At 43.6% G+C, this 21,423-nt stretch overlaps 1 protein-coding gene across 1 annotated transcript in view; it reads right to left on the bottom strand.

Moving 5' to 3' along the window:
- The window catches only part of XYLT2 (xylosyltransferase II), a 21,121-nt gene extending 13,725 nt beyond the window's left edge, over positions 1–7,396 (bottom strand). The window contains exons 1-2 of the mRNA XM_010843157.1: positions 7,357–7,396; positions 148–254 (exon numbers count right to left, since the gene is read on the bottom strand). Coding sequence (XP_010841459.1) covers positions 148–254; positions 7,357–7,396 — 147 coding nt within the window. The remainder of the gene's footprint in view (positions 1–147; positions 255–7,356) is intronic.
- Between the last annotated feature and the right edge of the window lie 14,027 nt (positions 7,397–21,423).

Genomic DNA, 21,423 nt, shown 5'->3' with positions numbered 1-21,423 from the left:
GCCGACCTAGCTGTCCCACGGGCCGCCGGCCTCTCGCGCGGTGGTTCCTTGCCTGTCTTGGTCCATGCCCCAGCTCTTTGCGCGTTCTCACCTCCTTCCGAACTGCAAGCCCATGGAACCAGAGTGCAGAGAGGTCTGTGGCCTCACCTGTCTCTGACTCGCCGCCTGATGTGGGGTGTGGGGTGAAGGTGGGGTGGAGAAACTCAGCTTCGCCGAGACCAACTCCCTCTCGGCCCTCTTGCACGCAGAGAATGCTAGAGCGCCCAGAAACGCCTAAGTTGGAAGCGATTGTGTGAGTCCCACAGCCCTTGCTTAAAAGCCTTGGAAGCCGCACCTACGGGGCAAAGTCTAACTCCTTTGACTGGCATCTGAGGCCCTTCACGAAGCCTTGTTTCCTCTCTCCTCTCCCTCTCATCCTCAGCATCCTCAGACTTCTACTTGAGTCGTGGTTATTGAATTCTAGGGTGTGTCAGAATCATGCGCAGGATTTGATAAAATAGATTGCTGGACCCGCTCCCAGAGTTTCAGAATTTTCAACAAGTTCCCAGATGATGCTGAGCTGCTAGTCTGGGAGCACGCCTGAAGAAACACTAGACCTTTGCACGTGCTGTTCCCCCGTCTCGGCCCTAGCAGCCGCTCCCCGACTTCACTTCCCTTCCCATCCGTGGCATCCTCCCAAGTGCTTCCCCGGCACAGGACAGTCCAACACTGCCCACATACATGGTTGTAATTTCTCTGGAATCATGGCCTCTTATTTGAATCCTTAGCTCGGCGATGGACACTCAGCAATGCTCAATGAATATTGTGAAAGAAAGAGCAAATGAAGCCCAACTTCCTGTTTCATCAGCTGATCCTAACATTTTTGGAAAGCCTGGCATGTTCAAGCAGGGCATAGAAAAGGCCTGAACCCCTGCAGCACTCCCCTAAACGTGTCAGGTCCACTGAGAGAGGGAAGGGGATAAGAAGCAGGGCATGCCCAGCATAACCAGGTCCATGCCAGGTGGTGAAGCCAAGCTCCCCGAGAAAGAAACGATCAAAAGAGCAAAGCGAAGGTTGACAATTTATAATGAAGATTTTAAGAATCACTACACAGAGGTCTGGGAAAAGAGATGATTAAAAAAAAAAAAAAAGCTTGAAGGCAATGATAAAAGGGTTTGGGAGTTGTCAGGAGATAAGCTTGGTGAGGAAATTCTGAATACAGGAGATGTAGTTATTTGATGGCACTTAAGTAAAACCTCCTTTAATTATCTCCTGCCCTTTTGGTATTTGTAATGGTTGCACTCCTCACCATTAGTTAAATGGGAGAATTGTAAACAATGTTTCAGATGACAGACTACTTAAGAGAAACTACCCTTCAAGATTTTAGAAAACATCAGTTGGCATACCAGCAATTGATAGGTTAATTAAATATAGATCTGTGTGCTCATTCAATCAGGTCTCCCAGGGACTGTCTACCTGTCCATAGTCCCCCTGCACCCAACAATTAAAATAACTTTATTTTCCGCTGATTTTTAAATGTATTTCTTTATTTTGGGCTGTGCTGGGTCTTCGTTGCTGTGCTCGGGCTTTCTCTACTTGTGGTGAGTGGGGGATATTCTTTGTTGCTGAGCATGAACTCTAGGGTGCTTGGGCTCAGTAGCTGTGGCTCACAGGCATACTTGCCCCATGGCATGCGGGATCTTCCCAGACCAGGAACTGAACCCTCATCCTCTGCAGTGGCAAGTGCATTCTTACCCATTAGACCACCAGGGAAGTCCTATTTTCCACTGATGTGCAAATGATATGTACTCATTATATATCATTTAAAACATAGAAAAAAATAAGGAAAAAAATAAAAGTCACCTGCAATCCCACTCCCTGAGACAATCGTCATTAATATTTTGGTGAAGATCCTTTCACATCTCTTTACGTGTGTAGGATTTTCCATGAATGGCATCACATTGCACATAGGGTTTTTAAATATAGAAACTTACTTTTAAGTATTTCTTTCCCCTTCCCCACTATGTTAACAGTCTGGTTTCCTTCCTACCTTCTTTCTTTCCTTTCTTCCTTCCAGTTTTGTAGCAGTTCACACATACATACACACACACGTACACACACACATGGGTTTTTTATTTGGGGGTGATATGTGTCATTATATTTTAAAAGTTGAATCATATTACATACACTTTGTATCTTGCTTTTCTCCCTTGATCGTAACACATGGTAGAAATTTCCCCAGGACGGATGGGACAGGTCTAACCCATTTTTTTAATGGTTACATAATATGCCACTCCTTTTTTGAACATTCACTTGATTTCCAGTTTTTGTGACTACCACAAGTCTATAATAAATATGAAAAGTGAAAGTGAAAGTCCCTCACTTATGTCAGACTCTTTCATGGCCTGTAGCCTGACAGGCTCCTCTGTCTTTGGAATTCTCCAGGCAAGAATATTGGAGTGGGTTGCCATTTCTTTCTCCAGGGGATCTTCCCGACCCGGGGGTTAAACCCCAGTCTCCTGAATTGTGGGAAGATTCTTTACCATCTGAGCCACCAGGGAAGCCCCAAGAAAACCACCTGTTGATACAGCCTTTCCTTGGAGTGGGTAGCCATTCCCTTACATGGTTCTACACGAATCCCTATGCACTAATGTTTTCATTTCTGTTGCAGTGTTTCTAGAGGATCTTCCCGACCCAGGGATCAAACCTGGGACTTCCGCATTGTAGGCAGACGCTTCACCATCTGAAGTCACCACCAGGGAAGTCTTAGTGTTTCCTAGGAATGGGATTACTGGGGAAAAGGGAATTTTAAATGCTAGTAGCTATTGCCAGATTGCTTTTCCAAAGAGTTGTGACAATTCACTTTTCCAACAGCATTGTATGAAAGTATAGTTTTCAGGCATCCCTTCCAACAGCAATTATTATCACTTGAATTTTTGCTAATCTGATAGGTGAGAAGTGAGTGCCTTAGTTGTTTATTTGTGATTTTCTGCTGAGGAGTGTCTCAACTGTTTTCTTGACTGGATTTTCTTTTCCCAGAATTGCTTCTTCATAATCTTCATGAGTCTATCTATTGCTATTACACTGTTTTTTTTTTTCTTATCAATTTAAGAGTTTTTCATCCTTTTGAAATGGAAAGTTTTCTTCAATTTATCACTGTATTTTGATTTTTTAAGATCTAAAAATAGAAGACTTTTCTTGGAATCAGTTATGTCCCTCTTCTTTGATAGCTTCTCATTTTCCCTTCAGGTTGGGTGGATCTCTCTGATTCTTGATAAGATACACGGTCTCACATATTTTCTCCTACAATATTTATTTTACATCTTACATTTAAGTCTTTAATCCATCTGAATTTTTTGTGTTATGGTATGAAGTAGAGGTGTAGAGTCCTGACTTAGCACTTATTCCTTTTCACTCTATCAGTACCCGTATAGATTTTACTGTTTTTTAATAGATTATTGGTAATTCCCTGGCAGTCCAGTAGTTAATATTCCACACTTGCACTGCAGGGGCCCAGGGAAGTAAGATTCCACAAGATGTGCAATGTAGCCAAAAATATTAGAAAATAAAAAAATAGGATAAATTGGTTATTGTGGTATAACATGCCTTGATTGATTTAGATTTGACCATATAATATACGAAGTTCATTGCTTCCCACCATCCCCTCTTCTATCAGATTCCCCTATAACTTTCTCTGTGCATTTTATTTCTTTTATTGTAGAAAGTCTTGAAAATACAAAATGGCTCCTCAGAAAATCAGAGCGGGAAAGCAGTTTTAGTTTTAAGTGGGCTGCTTCTATGATATGTCTTTTCTCATATGTTGGCACTATCCTTAGATCGTAGCTTTAGGAGAAATATTATGATACATGGATGCTGGATGTTTTTAACTTCAGCAGCTGGAGCTCAAACTTGGCTCAGGACCAGACCACAGGGAGGTCCCTGCAGTAATATGTCTGGGCTATGCTTCCCAAGCGTCTCCATGGGCCCTGTCTTCTTGCCTTTATCTAATTTCTGCATCTTTGTTCAGTTCTTTGGATTGACACTTGGCTGGGCTGTCTGTCTGCTGCACATGATCCTGGTTTTACCCCTAGATGCAACCTTTGGGACATCTTTGGCCAACTCACACACAACCCAGCTCTGGGTTCTTGGGCCTCCGCTTGTCAGGTATTAAGTTCGAACATCTATTGAAATAATGTATGTGTTTTTCTAATGGGAGATGATGGTTGTTTTAAAAATGACTTCCACATATAAAAAGATTTTTGCATCCCTTAGAGTAAATGTAACAGTCCTAGTAGATTTTTTTTTTAATTGTAGTATAGGTTGAGTTTAACTTGCTAGTATTTTAACATCTATTTTATAATAGAGATTGACCTATACCAGAGGCTGCAAACTGGTGACCCATGGGACTTGTTTATGTGACCAGAGCAGTGTTTTGAAGCATTTGATTTTGAATTCTTGAATAAGGCGTGCACACCCTCCAGTTCCTGTAGTTCCCACTTTCCCTGTCATTTCACACATCAGTCAACTTCACCCATTTATATTAGTTTCTGGTGCTTATAAACACTTGAATTTGCAAGGTCTGGTCTATGATTTTCTTTTCCAGACTTAAGAATTAGAGTTTACAACATAAATTGAGGTGCATTATTTCTTTATTCTGTGTTTTGAAATAATTTATGCAACAATAGGGATTGTTGTATAATAACAACAATAGACACTGCTGTCTCTTAACTTTGGAAAAGTCTTGCCAACAAAAGCATAAAACCCAGGAGTCTTTTAGGGAGCTAATTCTTCAGTAACTTCTATTTTATTTTTTCTTCTTGGTTATTGATCTATTCAGAATTTTGTACTTCTTTTTTGGGGGGTCAATATTGGAATTTATGAGTCTTTTTCTGAAGAAGAATTTAAATGCTCCACTACATCTCTATTATTTTCCTTTCTCCATTATTTTGTATGTATTGCATGTCAACAGTATGGATTATTCCAAAATGAAAGGGTCATAGCTCTTTCAGTTTTCTAATTAGCCAGCTGAGAGCCCGTATCCAGTATTATCTTTCTCTTTAGTCCTCTGAGTTGTCTAAAAAGCCTGTGGTGACCACATGCATTTCACAAAGGAGGTGTCAAGTAGGCTCCTGGCTCCAAGCTGGGGAGTAGGAAAGCACTTTGGGCAGGACCTTCTACTCCTGCAAATCATCTTATTGCCACATGGGGTCGCTGTTGAAGCTGGTCTGTAATTAGAAGTCCTGATGGGGTTTTCCACATCCCTACCCAGGCGCTTGTGGTGTGTTTGTGCTGTCACTTCAGTCATGACGTACTCTTTTCGACCCTATGGACTGTAGTCCACCAGGCTCCTCTGTCTATGGGATTCTCCCAGCAAGAATACTGGGGTGGGTTACCAGGCCTTCCTGGAGGGGATCTTCCCCACCCAGGGATTGAACCCCAATCTCTTAATGTCTCTTGCATTGAGAGGTGGGTTCTTTACCACTAGCAACACCTGGGAAGCCTTACCCAGGCCCTTAACCCCAGACAAAATGCCCATTACCTGGACTCCCAGGATTTAAGTATCAGTGCTCAGAAGGAAATGGCAACCCACTCCAGTACTCTTGCCTGGAAACTCCCGTGGACAGAGGAGCCTGGTAGGCTGCAGCCCATGGGGTTGCTAAGGGTTGGACACGACTAAGCAACTTCACTTTCATTTTTCACTTTCATGCATTGGAGAAGGAAATGGCAACCCACTCCAGTGTTCTTGCCTGGAGAATCCCAGGGACGGGGGAGCCTGGTGGGCTGCCGTCTATGGGGTCACACAGAGTCGGATAGGACTGAAGCGACTTAGCAGCAGCAGCAGCTCAGCTCTTTTACCCCCAAACTCCATCTGCTAGTGTTTCCATTGTGAGAAGTAGAAACTCTATCTCCAAGTGACTTAAACATTAACAAGAAGAAAGTGTAAAGTTCATGCTTTGACATAGCCATTATGTTCCAAACATATAAAAATGAGAGAAAAAGTTTCAAAATACATAAACAAGCTAAAAATAGGATAAACATCTCAGGAGACAAGAAGGAGAACCAACTGGTGGTAAGACCAAAACCAAAGACCTGTGGGGGTAGTAGGAGCTAAAATATTGCAATGGACTAGAGGACAGAGCCACACGAAAACCAGCCTGGTTTCTGGCTGAAACCAGGGATTGGAGTGAGGCCCCCTTACTTGTGAAAGGATGCTGAAAAAAAAAAAAAAGGATAACCAACCAGCTCTCAGGAACTGTGGCCAGAACTGTAAGCCCAAGGAGGCAGCAGAGGAAAGATACCCTCATAACCAAGAACTGAGTCAACCCTGTGCCTGAATCTACAAGACCCTCAAATTAATGAAGAGCACAAGTTCACAGTGACCTTGTGTTCAAAAGTCATGTTCTGGACTAATCTTGTGGATATAACCGTAAAACTAAATCCACCAGACAAGAAAGAAGAGAAATAGAGCACAAAGCAGAATCAAAACCTCCCAGCCATCATGAGCCTGAAAACCAAAATTCCAAAGCGCATAAACTCATGAAGAAATCAAATGCCAAAAAGGACAGCCAACTCAACAACCTAAGTATGAAATTTAGATGAAAGTTATTTTTTGGACTACACTTGCAAAGATTTGAAAATAAGGATGCTCAAATTCAGATGAGAATGAAATGAACATATAGATACAAAATGTAAGCAATTATAAATCTCAGAAATAAAAACATAGTCATGAAATTTAAAAAATCTCAAAGATAGGATGAGTTTTAGGCTGGATATAGTTGAAGATAAAATTAGTGAACTAGAAGATAGTTCTAAAGAATCTACACTGAATGCAGCAAGGGGAAATAAAGAGATTGAAAGTGAAAGAGAGCAGTTCAATGAGCAGGAGGATGAGACTCCAAAATATGTCCAATAGGACTTACAGAATAAAGAACAAAGAAAATGGCAGGGAAGTAATATTGAAGATATAATAGCTGAGATTATTCCAGATATAGAAAAAAGTACCCAATCTGGTAATGTGTATCTTCCTAAGTGTGTTTAAGCAGTTCACATTTATTGCTGTTAATGATGTATTTGGACTTTCTTTTACTATTATGCTATATTTTCTGCTTACCATCCTTTTTCTCCACTTTTTTCCTACTTTTCTACCTACTGCTGAGTTGATAAAATCTCCTATTTTCTGTTTCTCTCTGCAGTTCTCTCTGACAGCTTTTGTCAACTTATTTGATGCCTTCTGCTTTTTTTTTCTTTAAATAACTTGTGTTTTAATGACCTCCTATTCACTCCACTGGTGAGGGAAAGATTACTACTCTAGAGTTATGGGGATGGCTGAATACCTGATGCCCAATTCTGGGCAGTTTGTTCGTCACATATACTTACTGTCCAGGAGAGGCGGGCACAGCACACTCTGCAGGGCCATATGGGGGTTATACTCAGAGCCAGAGTGAACAGCCTGGGGAGGCGGGCATTATAGTATCAAAAGTGTGAGATGAACCCTGGTTTTCACGAGAGGCTGTTATGGGCTTATTTGAATAATCGTGCAGGTGAGAGGGAACTGAAGCCTACTTCTGGGTATTAAGCAGGACCTTATCCTGCTCCCCTTGATAAGGAGGGTTGTTTGACTAGGGACCTTACTGGAGGGAGCACAGTGGGGAGGGGAACTTAGGCCATTCAAGGCCCTCTCAATTTCACCAGGAATCAAGGCAGCACTTAATATTGGGTCTTAGTTTTAGCCCTAACACATTTTGCTCTTAATTTTGTTTTTAGTGCTGTATAGATTATTTACTGTAATCTTTAATAATTTAGAAAGCAAGAATTAGAATTCTTTATTAATTCTGCTTGTATTTACCCTAAAGGTTTTCAGAGGTTTTTGATATGATAGTCAATGATCATGGGCTTCTCTGGTGGCTCAGACAGTAAAGAATCTGCCTGTGGATGCAAGAAAGCGGGGTCAAGAAGATCCCAGGGTCAAGAAGATCCCCTGGAGAAGGAAATGGCAACCCACTCCAGTATTCTTGACTGGAGAATTTGATGGACAAAGGAGCCTGGCAGGCTACAGTCCACCAAAGAGTGGGATATGACTGAGTGACTAACACTTTCACTTCTTTCAATGATCATAGTCCATATAGAACTCTATATTTTGTTCCTTGTTGTGGAAAATAAATTTTCCCCCACTGGTTCCCACTATTTCTTAATTTTATCTGGGATTATAAAGCCCATCATTTTTGTTTATAGTAGCTAATATCTTTGAAAGAAAATTACTTTTTCTGAATCTTCAATTTGAAACTATTAAAAAAATGATTTAATGTATATGCTTTAACTTTAAGTTATATAACTAAGTTATAACTTTAAGTTATAAGTTAGATCTAATGTCCTTTACCAAAAGGATACTTTTTTTAAATTTATGTATTTATTTGGCTGTGCCAGGTCTTGGTTGCAGCGTGTAGAATCTAGTACGCTTCAGTGGCTGCAGCGTGTGAGCTCAGTAGCTGTGGCACTTGGGCTTAAATGCCCTGCAGCATGTGGGATTGTCCCAGACGGGGGATCGAGCCGGTGTCCTCCGCACTGTGTGGCTGATTGTTAACCACTGGACCACCTGGGAAGCCTGATGATTTTTAAAGTGGGTTAGGAATTTCAAAGTAAGGCATATTTATTGCAACAAGCCAGTTGAAAAGAAGAGTTTCTTCAGAAACAAGCCAGTTTCCGAAGAGCCAGTGGCTCCCTTTCTTTCCTTACTGCTCCCACCCCTCAGAATTAATCAGCCTTGACAATTTTCTTTTTTTCCTTCTACATCTTTCTCTCTGCTCACATAAATGGTCAGATGCAAACCCTTTAGTAAGTTCCCCCTCTTTATTTTACAGAAATGAAATGATAGCTAACTTATTAGAAATCGCCGTGAGAGTTATCACTTTCGCATGTGTGCGTGCGTATGTTTGTCTACACTCAGTTGTGTCCCATTCTTTGCAACCCCGTGGACTGTGACCTACCAGATTCCTCTGTCCACGGGATTTTCCAGGCAAGGATACTGGCCTGGGCTGCCATTTCCTTCTCCAGAGGATCTTCCCGACCCAGGGATCAAACCCGTGTCTCTTGCATCTCCTGTGTTGGCAGGCAGATCCTTTTACCACTGTGCCACCTTACTTTAGCGTAGATGAACCATAGTTTATTGAACCATTGACTTGTTATTGGACATATAGGTCATTGCTAGTTATTTTGCCACTGTACTTATTGCTACAAGAAGCATCATAGTTCATATATCCTTACATACTGGCGTCTTTATTTTTAGATTTCCAAGATTGTGTTGAGTGTGTACACTTTAATTTTTTCAAGATATTGCCAAAAAAGATGCTAGATTCACACTGTCACTTTTTCTGGGACAATGTGTGAAAGTTTTCCCCCTAAACCTCTAAGAAGGTGCTTCAAGCTGGATGTTTTCTCATTTACGAATTTTTGCATCTGATTTTTTTTCCTGTGTCCTAGTATACATTTTCAAGAAGAATACATTTATTCAAGAAGAGTACTTGGAAGGGATTATTTTTTAAACAACATCTGCACCTGAGAAGGTCTTTTTGTTACCTTCATCATGAATGACAACATGGCTTTTCCTTTAGGTTTTTCTGCTGCTAAGTCACTTCAGTCATGTCCGACTCTGTGCGACCCCATAGATGGCAGCCCACCAGGCTCCCCCGTCCCTGGGATTCTCCAGGCAAGAACACTGGAGTGGGTTGCCATTTCCTTCTCCAATGCATGAAAGTGAAAAGTGAAAGTGAAGTCGCTCAGTCGTGTCCGACTCTTAGCGACCCCATGGACTGCAGCCCACCAGGCTCCTCCATCCATGGGATTTTCCAGGCAAGAGTACTGGAGTGGGGTGCCATTGCCTTCTCCATTAGGTTTTTCTAGATCAGTATATTTCAAACTATGGTCACAATCCACTCAAGTTAGTAACTGTTAGTGCATTTAAAAAATATATAAAATGACACAGACAAGGATAGAAGACATTAAAGTGCATTGAATGTAGTAAAGATAATTATCATGTATCATGAATGTCCAAAAATCTGAGTGAGAAAATTAAAGTTTTATATCCTTTATCCTGTTAAAATATTATATATAATATTTATGTATGTTAACAAAATAAAATGTATTTCTAACAAGTTGAGGTTAAAAATTGACATTTACTTCTCTGGATGTTGTGAGAAATCTGAAATCATTTTAATTTAGGCTGTTTGTTTTTATTGCCCATTTGTTTGTAAGATCCTTATTTATCACCCCTCTCCCCAGTTTAAGTTTGTTTTAAAAAAACATTTAAAAAAAATAAATAAAAAAACATTTTAAGGATGTATTGCTTTAAAAAACAAGCAAGCAGACAACAGAACTGAGGATATAAACTAAAAGTTAGATCTCCTCCTTCAGTTTCCTGTTTTAAGGGTGTATTTGTGTGTCTGTGTTTCAGAAATTTTCTTAACTTTTTCTACTTGGAGAATTCCACCATAGTGTGTCTGAATGTGGTCCTCTTTTCATTAACTTAGTTCAGGACTCAGAACATACTCTCAGTTCCAACTGAGTTCTTTCTGTGCCCTAGAAAGGCTTCCTCCTTCTCGTGTCTTTGATTACTGCTTTTGCTGTATCCTTTTCTCTCTGGAATTCCTATTATTCCCAGGTATATCCCCTGTGTCTAACTACCTGTCTCTTCCTTTTCATCTCTTTACCATTTTACCCATGACCATGTTAATTTTATTTTCTCCAGTGTCTTGTCTGCTATTTACAGTGTTCATCTTGGGTTTTAACCCAGCTATTGTGGTTTCTGTCTCTCTGCTGTATTTCCTGCTCTCAGATTTCTGCCTCTTTATTATGATCTTTTCTACTTTCTTGATCTTTTCCAGAGTCTCCTGGAATCTTATTGAGAATCTGAATCAGATACTCAACGTTTTTTAAAAACCTTGTGCAGCAGTAAATATTTTTGGTTTTCCTACCAGGGAGGCAGCTTCCTCAGAACCTTGGGGAGGGGGCGTTGTTTAACTTTTGGGCTGCAGAATCTTCCCAGATCTTATGAGGTTTCTCTACCTCATCTTTACAGAGGAAATTCTGTCTGCCCAAGGTGACTGTGAAGGTGGAATCTTGATTTCTCTTTTCCATGTGGAAAGATATGAGAAGTGGGAGTGGCAGTGGGGGGACAATGTCTTCCACTCATTCTCAGAGAAATCAGATGAGTGAATGTGGCTCAGCTCCTTCTCAGAATGTTTTCTGGGCTGCTGTTTGTCTGGCAATAATTGGCTTGGCCCTGAAGCAGGCAATGTGTCGGGGCCTGCTGGCAAAGTCTAGTTGAGGTGTGAATGACTAGGGAGCCCATTTGCCTAAGGAACTAACACCGCATTCTCCAGTCCCTCCTCAGTGAGAAACTTGACCGTTTCATATCCACTTGCCTAGTTCCTGTAACCTTTTCCTCAAGTGACTCTGTACTCAGGAGAAGGAGTTACCACCTTTTTTTTTTTTCCCCTATAAACAAGGGACTCATGTTATGTGGAAGAGTTCTTGGGTGAATCTTTCTCAGAGGATCATTCAGGCTCAGATTAAAGGCATGGAGGAAGTTGACAGGGAACACATTGGGGATGATCATTTCCGATGTCATAAGCCAGAGGAATAGGAGAAAGCAGGAGTTGAGCTCCCACTGCTGGAGACTCAGTGCCTCCTCCATTGATAGATTTTTAGAAAAGGGGAAAAATGGAAAAATTTTTTATCATTTTTTAGTTTTATCACTTTTAAATTCTCAAGAAAACATAACTGCTGCAAATACGTTAATGAAAGGCTTTAGGGAATTTCCTGCAGGGTGCTGGCATGCTTCTCTACTTCCTGGAGCCACCAGCTTGCTTCTCAGGGCTTCTGGGAGGCTGAGCCCAGGTGTGACCAGCCAGGCACCCAGAGTGCATTGTGGTGGTACGAAAGCTTCAGGGATGCACTCTCACCCCATCCTCCCTAGGTCACGTGGCCTCCAGCCCTTGCCTGCTGAGTGGAGGGGACTTTCCGGGCAGCCAGCATCTCTTATTCTGGTCTGCTCTGATTTTAAAAGTTTTCCTCTTCCCCTTTGATTTCTGACTGTGAAAACAAAGAGTCATCTTCTGCGCTTTTAGCATTTGATTAATTATCATAGAGAGGCTAAAACAGCTAAAGCCATTCCCAGGTCATCAAGCGTCCCTGGAGTTTGTGCACCCGAGGAAATGATGCAGGTGAAGAGTACTTCACGACAGAAAGGCCGGACCAGGGCTGTGACGAGGTGGCACGGAGGCTTGGAGGCCTTGGGAAACCTTGATGGCAGGACCTGAAAACACTGCCTTCTGAAAAGTAGAAGCAGTTGAGTTGGACACTTAACGTCACCTTTGGGCCAAGGCTGATTGTTATTCTTGGCAAAACACAAGAGGGGATATGAGTCACATGAATGACCAGCAAGTCCCCATTTGTTTTTCCTGGGGAGGCCCCTCAAGTCAGTGACCAGTCCATGCCCAGAGGTGAAGTAGGCGGTCTGCTTCCAAATGTTAATGAGGTATATGTTTGTGTAGAACTGAACCTCAGTTTCTCAGAATGGATTGTGATGGTCTGTGTCTTGTGTATGTATGTGTGTATGTGGTTCATATGCCCGCAGATCAGGACACCTAGGCTCTGAGGAAGCTCACAGGCTTGACCCTGTCTTCACTCTGACCGACTGAAAGGAAACTGGCTTGGATTTGGCATGGCTTGATTTTGACCAGACTGCTGATGCTCTCACAGAGCAATCTCCATGCCTAATGACTATCACTAGAAAATGTCCTGACGTTGGAGAATTCTGTCTGGGTTGGCTGGGGCTAAGGGCTAGACAATACTGCTGTGGGGTCTCCCCAGAGGATGTAAATAATTCCACCATCAGGCAGGCTGGGAAGAGCCAGATCCTGTCATAGAATACCAGAGCCTCAGAGATAGGCCTAAAGCTGGGAGGAGGGAAACCTCTTCTCTCTGGGGTGGACGGTTGTTGGACCTGGACTCCAAGTAGGGAGGATATTCAGCATTCAACTTCCAGTGAATTTTAATTGAACACCAACATTCTAAAAGTTGGGATACAGTGGCAAACAAAGCCCTTGTATTCATGGGGTTTACAGTCTACCAAGGGCTTTCCTCATAGCTCAGGTGGCAAAGAATCTGCCTGCAATATAGGAAACCCGGGTTCAATTCCTGGGTTGGGAAGATCCCCTGGAGAAGGAAATGGCAACCCACTCCAGTACTCTTGTCTGGAAAATCCCATGGACAGAGGAGCCTGGCAGGCTACCGTTCGTGGGGTCACAGGAGTCGGACACGACTTAGCGACTAAACCAAAAACCAAACCACAGTCTACCAAAGAGAGATACATGATACACAAGCAAGAATAAATGAACGAGAACTAGTCAGTCAGTGATACGTACTATGAGGGCCATAAAAAAGGCTGAGGTTTTGTGGGGACTGGGGCCCCTAGTAGACGGGCTGGGGCCTCTAGTAGATGGTGCATTCAGAGAAGACCTCCTGGAGCAATGCTAGGATCACTAGATTAGAAGACACCAGCCAGCCAACAAAGATCCTGAAGCTAAGTGTCCCAGGATGAGCAAAAGTCCTGCAGCAGAAGTGAGCCAGCTACATTCTTGGAACAGAATGAAGGCTCAAGGGGCTGCAGGTTGATGAGCAAGGAGAGGAACAAGTTGGAGTGGTGGCCAAGGCCAAGCCGTGCACCTGAGGGCAGCTGCCCTGCCAGTGCCAGGCACGAGGAGAGGCTGGGGAGAGGCTGTGGCAAAACAGGCAGTGGGTGGGTAGAAAGCAGAGCAGCAGTAGGGGCAGAAGGCCAGGTGAGACAGCAAAGAGCACAGGATGGCATAAGGATCCCTGGGGATCCCCATGGAATATCTGCGGAGGCTGGACCCTCTGTAGCGGAGTGGGATGGGAACTGGAGTCCCTGAGACTTGTGCCCATTTGTGGACCCAGGCTGTTGAGGCCAGTGCATGCTGACAACACAGTTTTGACCACAGCATCATCATGCAGCTGCGTCCTGGCTGAGCTATAAAATCAGTGGCTTGGGAACTCTGTGGGCTCTGTCTGGAAGGATACACACGGGGGTATAGGCTTTTGTGCTGAAGGAGAATGCAGGAGGGTTTCTTGGATTCACTTTTTCCCCCCATTCAAGCTACAGAGTTTCTTGAGCATCTATTATTTGCTGAATATTCTTCTGAGCAATAAAGATACAATGGTGAATGAAACAGGCCAAAAAAAAAATCCCTTCCCTCATGGAACACACACACACACACACACACACTCACACAGGAAAATCGAAAAGAGGGAGAAAGTGAGGGGGAAGGAGAGGGGAGGGAATGGAGTGGCTGCATGTCCTGGCCGAGTGAAGGAATTGGTCTGGGACCTTGGTGGAAACAGATGCAGGACCGTAGCTCAAGAATGTGAGGAGACTCCTGGACACCTGTCTGCCTCTCTGAAGTCCAGGTGATAGGACGTGGTGTGGAGCTATGGATGTCATTGTCCCGCTGCTCCTGCATCCCCTGGTCTCAGCTTTCATGGCCTGAGGGCTCTGGGTCCCCCAGCAAAGACTAGATGACTGAGGGCATCAGGAGAGGCCTCAGTCACCGCAGAGCTCCAGAAGCAGTGCCGTTCTGGGCACCCTGCAGAGAAGGCCTCAGAGAAAGGCTTGTCCTTGGGCGCAGAGAGGCTGAGGCCCCTCATTCAGAAACTCCAGGGAAGAGTGGCCAAGCCTCTGAGGTGCTGCCGGCCAGAGCAAAGGACTTCTGTGGTTTGAGCGTTAGTGATGGTGTGGCCTCATTTGTACCCATAGGCTTTTGAGGCTAGGGGCCAGGGGACTGAGAGATGTGGATGCCCCTTCAAACCAGGATTCTCTAAACACTTGCTAATTGTAGACAGAAACAGATGCTGTGCTAATAAAATCTGTGCATAAATTTCTTTATGTTAAAAAGGAGGGATTTATTGCATGTTATTTTTTACACGCTCTTTTCTGAACCATTCGGACAATTTATTGGGAGGCATGTTAAAGTGTTTAAATATTAAACAATAGAATAAATCTCTCCTTCTGGGTAAGCAGTCTTCCTCTGATGTGATTTGGTTTCACAATTTCAGCTGACTGCAGCAGCCAGCTTCAGGGAGGCCCATCAGAGCTGCCAGCTGGTTTGGAGTTGGTGCCATGCCTGTGGCTGCACCTTGTAATGTTTGTAGAAATACTTGCTAGAAACTGTTTGGGCCTGATGAACAGTATTTTAAAATTTGATATCCAAGGGCATTTCCCAGAGAGGGGATAATTTACACCTTGCCTCTTATGTGAGAGGGCACTTGGAGAAACGGGTAACCGGCACCACCTTTCTGATTAATGCCAATAGTTTACCCCCAGGGAACTGCCATGCTGGCCTCCCTCTCAGTGTGGCTCCACCAAAAGATGTTCGGGTTGCACTCAAAAATAATTAGTGCTGGTTTCAGCTAAAGGTAAGTATAACCCTTCAAATTTGAAAGTCTGGGAAAGTAAAACTGTATCATTAGACAATCTACCCTACAGATTGTCCAGAAAATTTACTGGAACCTTCAGAAAAATTTACTCCTTTTTCCATTGAGCACAACCCTATAAGCATCCGAAAGCTCACTCTCTCTGGTTTCTCCTTGTTTTCTTCCCCTCTCTCCACCCTCTGTCCCCAACCAGTCTCAGGGTCATTTTATCTATCTGCTTCTGAATTTTTCTCTCAATGGTAGTAGAGGCGTTTTGTGTATAAGGGAAAGGATTTTAGTTCCCACCAAGGGAAATATTGACCAATCAAACAGTTCTTTCTCTTATTAAAATGGATCATTTCTCCAAGCATAACCTCACTGGTTATTCTGCTAACAATGCATCTGTCACTTCTCCTACCAAAATACTTTCTTTTAGATCCTAGCTTAGCTTGGAGCCTAAAGATGGGAAGGGGCAGTACCCTTCCTTAGAGGGTAGGAGGAGAAAATCCCAACCTGATATAGGAGGAGAAACTGCTGAGTGCCTGCACTGTCCTAAAGGAAGGCAGGTTACCTGGAAAGGTAATGAGCAGCCTGTTTGAAAGTGTTCAGTGGAGACTGGTTAATTACCTCTTGGTGAGAACCTGGACAAAACAACCCCTCAAATCTGTCTTAGAAGTATAAACCTAGGGAAATTTTTCTGGGCTATTTGTTTCCAAAAATAACTTTGTCACTTTAGTGGGTATCTGCTATTTCTGCCATCGAGCTCCCTCTGGCTTGGGGAAGGATTGGCTGCATCCCAGCCCCTAGTGGTGGAGGGTGGGAGGAAGGCGAGTTCTCACTGATCACATTAACACCATACAAAATTTTCACACTTTGTGCCCCTCCCGTGCATCCATCCATCCACATGCCTCTTCCCCAGACTTCCTTTTTCCTGATCTTCCAATGTTTCTCCTTCGAGGTCCCTGACCACTTGCCACTACCCTTGAATCCATGTACATTCTTACTTCAGGTCTTTCTCTTTGTACACAAAGTGGACTGACTACTGGATTTACCCCTGAAGCTGAGAGTTCTCCTCCCTGCTCTTCCAAGACCATCCCTGTGTACAGCTATAGGGCAGCAGTAGTCCATTGACCCACATAACAAGTCAACTCACCTATGAACCAAACTTGGTTTTTTGCTTCCTCCATCAGCTGGTTTTAAGCCCCCAAGCCTCTATCCCAAGGTGGCATCTACGTGCTAAGTCACTTCAGTCATGTCCGACTCTTTATGACCCTGTGGATGGTAGCCTGCCAGGCTCCTCTGTCCGTGGGATTCTCCAGGCAAAAATACTGGAGTGGATTGCCATGCCCTCTCCAGGGAAGGTGGCATCTATAGATGTGATCTAAGCAGGCACAACTCAGCAGCGGCTGATGAAAGAGGGTCAGATTGGGGCACTAAATGGGAGAAAGGATGAAGACTGCCCTTTAGGTCTTCCCTGTGGCACTGATCTCTGCCATTCCTTCCAGGATAGGACATAGTTTTCAGTTGACTGGGTGGGAGGCAGTGTCAGACATTTGCCTTTCCTTTGCCTCATTATCATGGCCCTTACCCTATGCGCCAAGGAACTAGTGCAAGGATTCTGCCAACCCTCAGCTGTGCCTGTTCCAGTTACAGATTAAGAGGCCAAGAAAATAACTCTAGGTGGTCTATGAACATAGAGGACCCACTGTAAAGCTGTCCATGGGCTACACTACACTCATTACCTGACCCTGTATGTCCCCACTCTAACAAGGGCCATGGTGATTCTTCAGATCTCTGGGTATCAATGTCAACTTGGACTTTGTGCCCAACAGTTCTCGAAAGAGGTCTGGGTTATTCTCTTTCCCTAGTACGCGATCACTCAAGTAATCACCCAAGATCTTCCTGGGGAGGACCTGGGGGAACCTTACCCTGAACATCTGCCAGCAGATAAAGGTCCTTCTTTGTTCAGCAGGTTCCAGATATTACCTTAAATTGGGAGCTAGACAAGGGATTATGGCTTTTTATTGGGGTGGCTGATTTTTTTTTTAAATAAGGAGTATGTCAAGGCTGTATATTGTCACCCTGCTTGTTTAACTTATATGCAGAATACATCATGAGAAATACTGCCCTGGAGGAAGCACAAGCTGGAATCAAGATTGCCGGGAGAAATATCAATAACCTCAGATATGCAGACGACACCACCCTTATGGCAGAAAGTGAAGAGGAACTAAAAAGCCTCTTGATGAAAGTGAAAGAGGAGAGTGAAAAAGTTGGCTTGAAGCTCAACATTCAGAAAACTAAGATCATGGCATCTGGTCCCATCACTTCATGGGAAATAGATGGGGAAACAGTGAAAACAGTGTCAGACTTTATTTTTTGGGCTCCAAAATCACTGCAGATGGTGATTGCAGTCATGAAATTAAAAGACGCTTACTCCTTGGAAGGAAAGTTATGACCAATCTAGATAGCATATTGAAAAGCAGAGACATTACTTCGCCAACAAAGGTTCGTCTAGTCAAGGCTATGGTTTTTCCTGTGGTCATGTACGGATGTGAGAGTTAGACTGTGAAGAAAGCTGAGCGCCGAAGAATTGATGCTTTTGAACTGTGGTGTTGGAGAAGACTCTTGAGAGTCCCTTGGACTGCAAGGAGATCCAACCAGTCCATCCTAAAGAAAATCAGTCCTGGGTGTTCATTGGAAGGACTGATGCTGAAGCTGAAACTCTAATACTTTGGCCACCACATGCAAAGAGTTGACTCATTGGAAAAGACCCTGATGCTGGGAGGGATTGGGGGCAGGAGGAGAAGGGGACGACAGAGGATGAGATGGCTGGATGGCATCACCGACTCGATGGACATGAGTTTGGGTAAACTCCAGGAGTTGGTGATGGAGAGGGAGGCCTGGCGTGCTGCGATTCATGGGGTCGCAAAGAGTCGGACACGACTGAGCGACTGAACCGAACTGAACTGAAGCAGCACTATTTCTGGCTGTATATGTTGCCTCTAGGAACACCATGTCCTATTAACTGTTTCCATGGCTCTCCTACTGATTTTCTGATCTTCCTGCTCTTTATGAAAATCATAGCCACTTCCGACAGGTAAGTGCTACCCGCTGGCCTCTATTCTTCTACATTCCTCTTATCCCCGTTATTATCAAGGAGCACTGATCTATAAGAGCATCTCCCAACCCCCAGCCCTGGCCTATGGAGAATACAACTGGAGTGAACTTCTCAGTGATGCTGGTGTTCCTTCTACCAGCTTGGCTAAGAGTATCCGGTGTGCTCTCCCAGAGAACACAGTCAGCTGGGGAGCCTGCAAGCCCTCCATAGGATAACCCTGTCTAGCAGGCCCTCCTGTTTGAGCCATTTGATCCCTTCTTCTACCACCACTGTGGCGGATTGGGCTTTTTAACTTCATGGGCCATTGTTATTTGCAGGCTTCAAAGAGCTAGCCTAGCACTTCTCCTGGGGTTCTTGCCAGGGAGTGAAGTCCTGTATCATAGGACAGTGCTCCACGTTAATAAATTCTCTCTAATCGAACTTTGTTTTCTGCCTCCTTGGTCTTTATCCTGAGGACCCATCTCCATATTTACTCTCTGATTCCTATCAGTGCATATTGGCAAGTTCTTACAGCTCTTCCTTCCTTGGATGTTATTGTGACTTGACTCTAGTTCTTTGTCTGGTGGCCTGGAAGGAGATGTCTCCTGTCTTACAAAGCAGAGGCTCCGGCGTCACTTTCAAGCAAGATGGTGGTTTAGCCCTCAGCAGGGAGGAAAGGGTATTTCTGCAGTCTAGAGGGTTCAGTGGAATCTGGAGATTTAAGGTTTTCAAGCGCGTTGACCCAGATGTTCCCATTCCAAGTCTCTGAGTCCTGCTGCTTCTCTATCAGGGCATGACCTTGGCAGAGCAGACTTGTCTTCACTGAGACGACACTCTCCTGAGCTCCATTCCGCTTAGAGTTATGTTCCGGACCCGACCCTCCAGCTGCAGAAGATGAGAGTCTCTGTGTGTGCTGCCAAGGAGACTTCCATGCTTTGCCTTAAATTAGATTAGGCATCCTCAAGCTTTCATTGTCTTTCTTCAAGCATTGATAACCTCAGCCATGTGATTCCACGGTCTTTATGTTACGACTTCTCTTAAACCCCTCAAATGCTGGGAATTTGCCTCCGCCAGTGCCTTCTCTTCCACCACTCTCCCATCCCAGTACATCCCCAGTGAAGTCTGACCAATTGCACCACTTCACTTCTAGCTTCAAACTCCTGTATTTAGAGTTTGCTCCCTAAAATCACTGCTAGTCCCAATCGTCATAGGTCTGGGTCCCTAGAAATAGATTCTGTGGTAGAGATTTTCATGCCAGAAATTTATCAGGGTGTGGTTTTTGGAAGATAATGTTAAGAGGGTAAATGAAGCAGGGCTGAGCAGGAGGCGGTGACCTGCAATGCAGTTGTCCCAGAGGCTGCAGCCGGTCCCACAGAAGCTCTGGGGCTGAGGCGGCCCTGCAGAGTCATCTTAGATTTAGGGAAGAGGACTTGGCCTTCGCACCCCTGTACTAACCAATCACTGGGAGGCCATGTAACCTTGAGAGAGACAGAGGCTAGTATTCGGAGGGGAATATATAGGGCTGAGCATTTACTAAAATGAGACGATGCCTGAAGAATTCAGCTGCAAGCCTTCACTCAGTCCTTCCAGCAGCTGGGGGTATGAAGTGCTCTGGTCCTGATGGGGCGAGAGAGAGGTCGTGCCTCCAGTGTCCATCACTCCAAGGGAGAGGTTGACCCAGCAGAAAGCAGAGAGGAGATGAAGAATCTATCCATGATCTATGAATCTAAGCACAAATAGTAAAGCTTATTGCCTTTTAAAAAACCGGAAGCTAGGATTAAATTGGTGGATTGGAAAATTTATTAATAAAAAAGGTTTCTGTATAAATGAATGATGATTCTTCTTTTTTGGACTGCAGTGCTACCTGAATATGGAGTGAGAATTACTTATGGAAATATTTACAAGCTTATACTGCAGTGTAATTGGTGCTTGTTTGCACACTTCATTAATATTTAATTTTGCATCATTTCTTGAACTAATTTATTGGCATGTTTTCAGCATTCTACTGAGAAGCTTAACATAAATCACATTAATAATAAATGACACGAGAGCTTTTTGTATTTCCTTTCTGAGCAATCATTTAAAGATAATTTTCTATGACAGGTATTCAATGTCCTGTTGAAGATAAGACTTGCTAAATGTCTGCTTCAGAGACCAACAGGAAATACAACGTGATTTTAATTATATTCATGTCTTGAATTTTGACACAGTGCTTTCTGTTATTAACTTTTGTGAAGGATACCTCTTCAAAAAGTGTTTTCAGTCACCTATGGAAAAACAGGCATGCTCAGACAAGTACTTGAAGCTAAAAACAAACTATAGAAGCAAGGTTATCAGATGAAGCAAGAAGTTTCCTTGTGGGAAACCAGGCCAGGACATGTTCGTCAGAGTGACAAGGACCTAAATTCTCTGGCTGTCTGTTGGCAAGTTGTCATGCTCCATCTACATCCTGAAAAACCACTAACTTAGCTCATTAAACAAGTCACATTTACCATAAGCAATTCAAAAGTGTTATGTGGAAGAGATAAAATATAAACCACTGAAAACATCTCTTTAAATGCACATCAAATTGAGAGTTAACCTGAAAATTTTTGAAATAAATGCCAGTGTCCCTCAGTAACTGTTGAGGGGTTGGTTCCCAGGCCTGCCCCCAATACCAGAATCCAGGGATGCTCATGTCCCATAGTGGGCCCTGTCACCGTGGTTCCACATCATGTGGTACTGTGGACATATTTATTAGAAAACAAATCTGTGCATAAGTGGATCCACGCAGTTCAAACCTGTGTTGTTTAAGGCTCAAATTGAACAACCTTAAAACAGTTTCAGCAAAGCACATTTGTTGTTGTGGTACAGTTGCTCAATTG

Source organism: Bison bison, unplaced genomic scaffold, assembly GCF_000754665.1.
Source record: "Bison bison bison isolate TAMUID 2011002044 unplaced genomic scaffold, Bison_UMD1.0 scf7180017864180, whole genome shotgun sequence".
Classification (NCBI taxonomy): Eukaryota; Metazoa; Chordata; class Mammalia; order Artiodactyla; family Bovidae; genus Bison; species Bison bison.
Note: the sequence above shows the minus strand (reverse complement) of the source record. Positions and strands in the feature narration are given on the sequence as shown.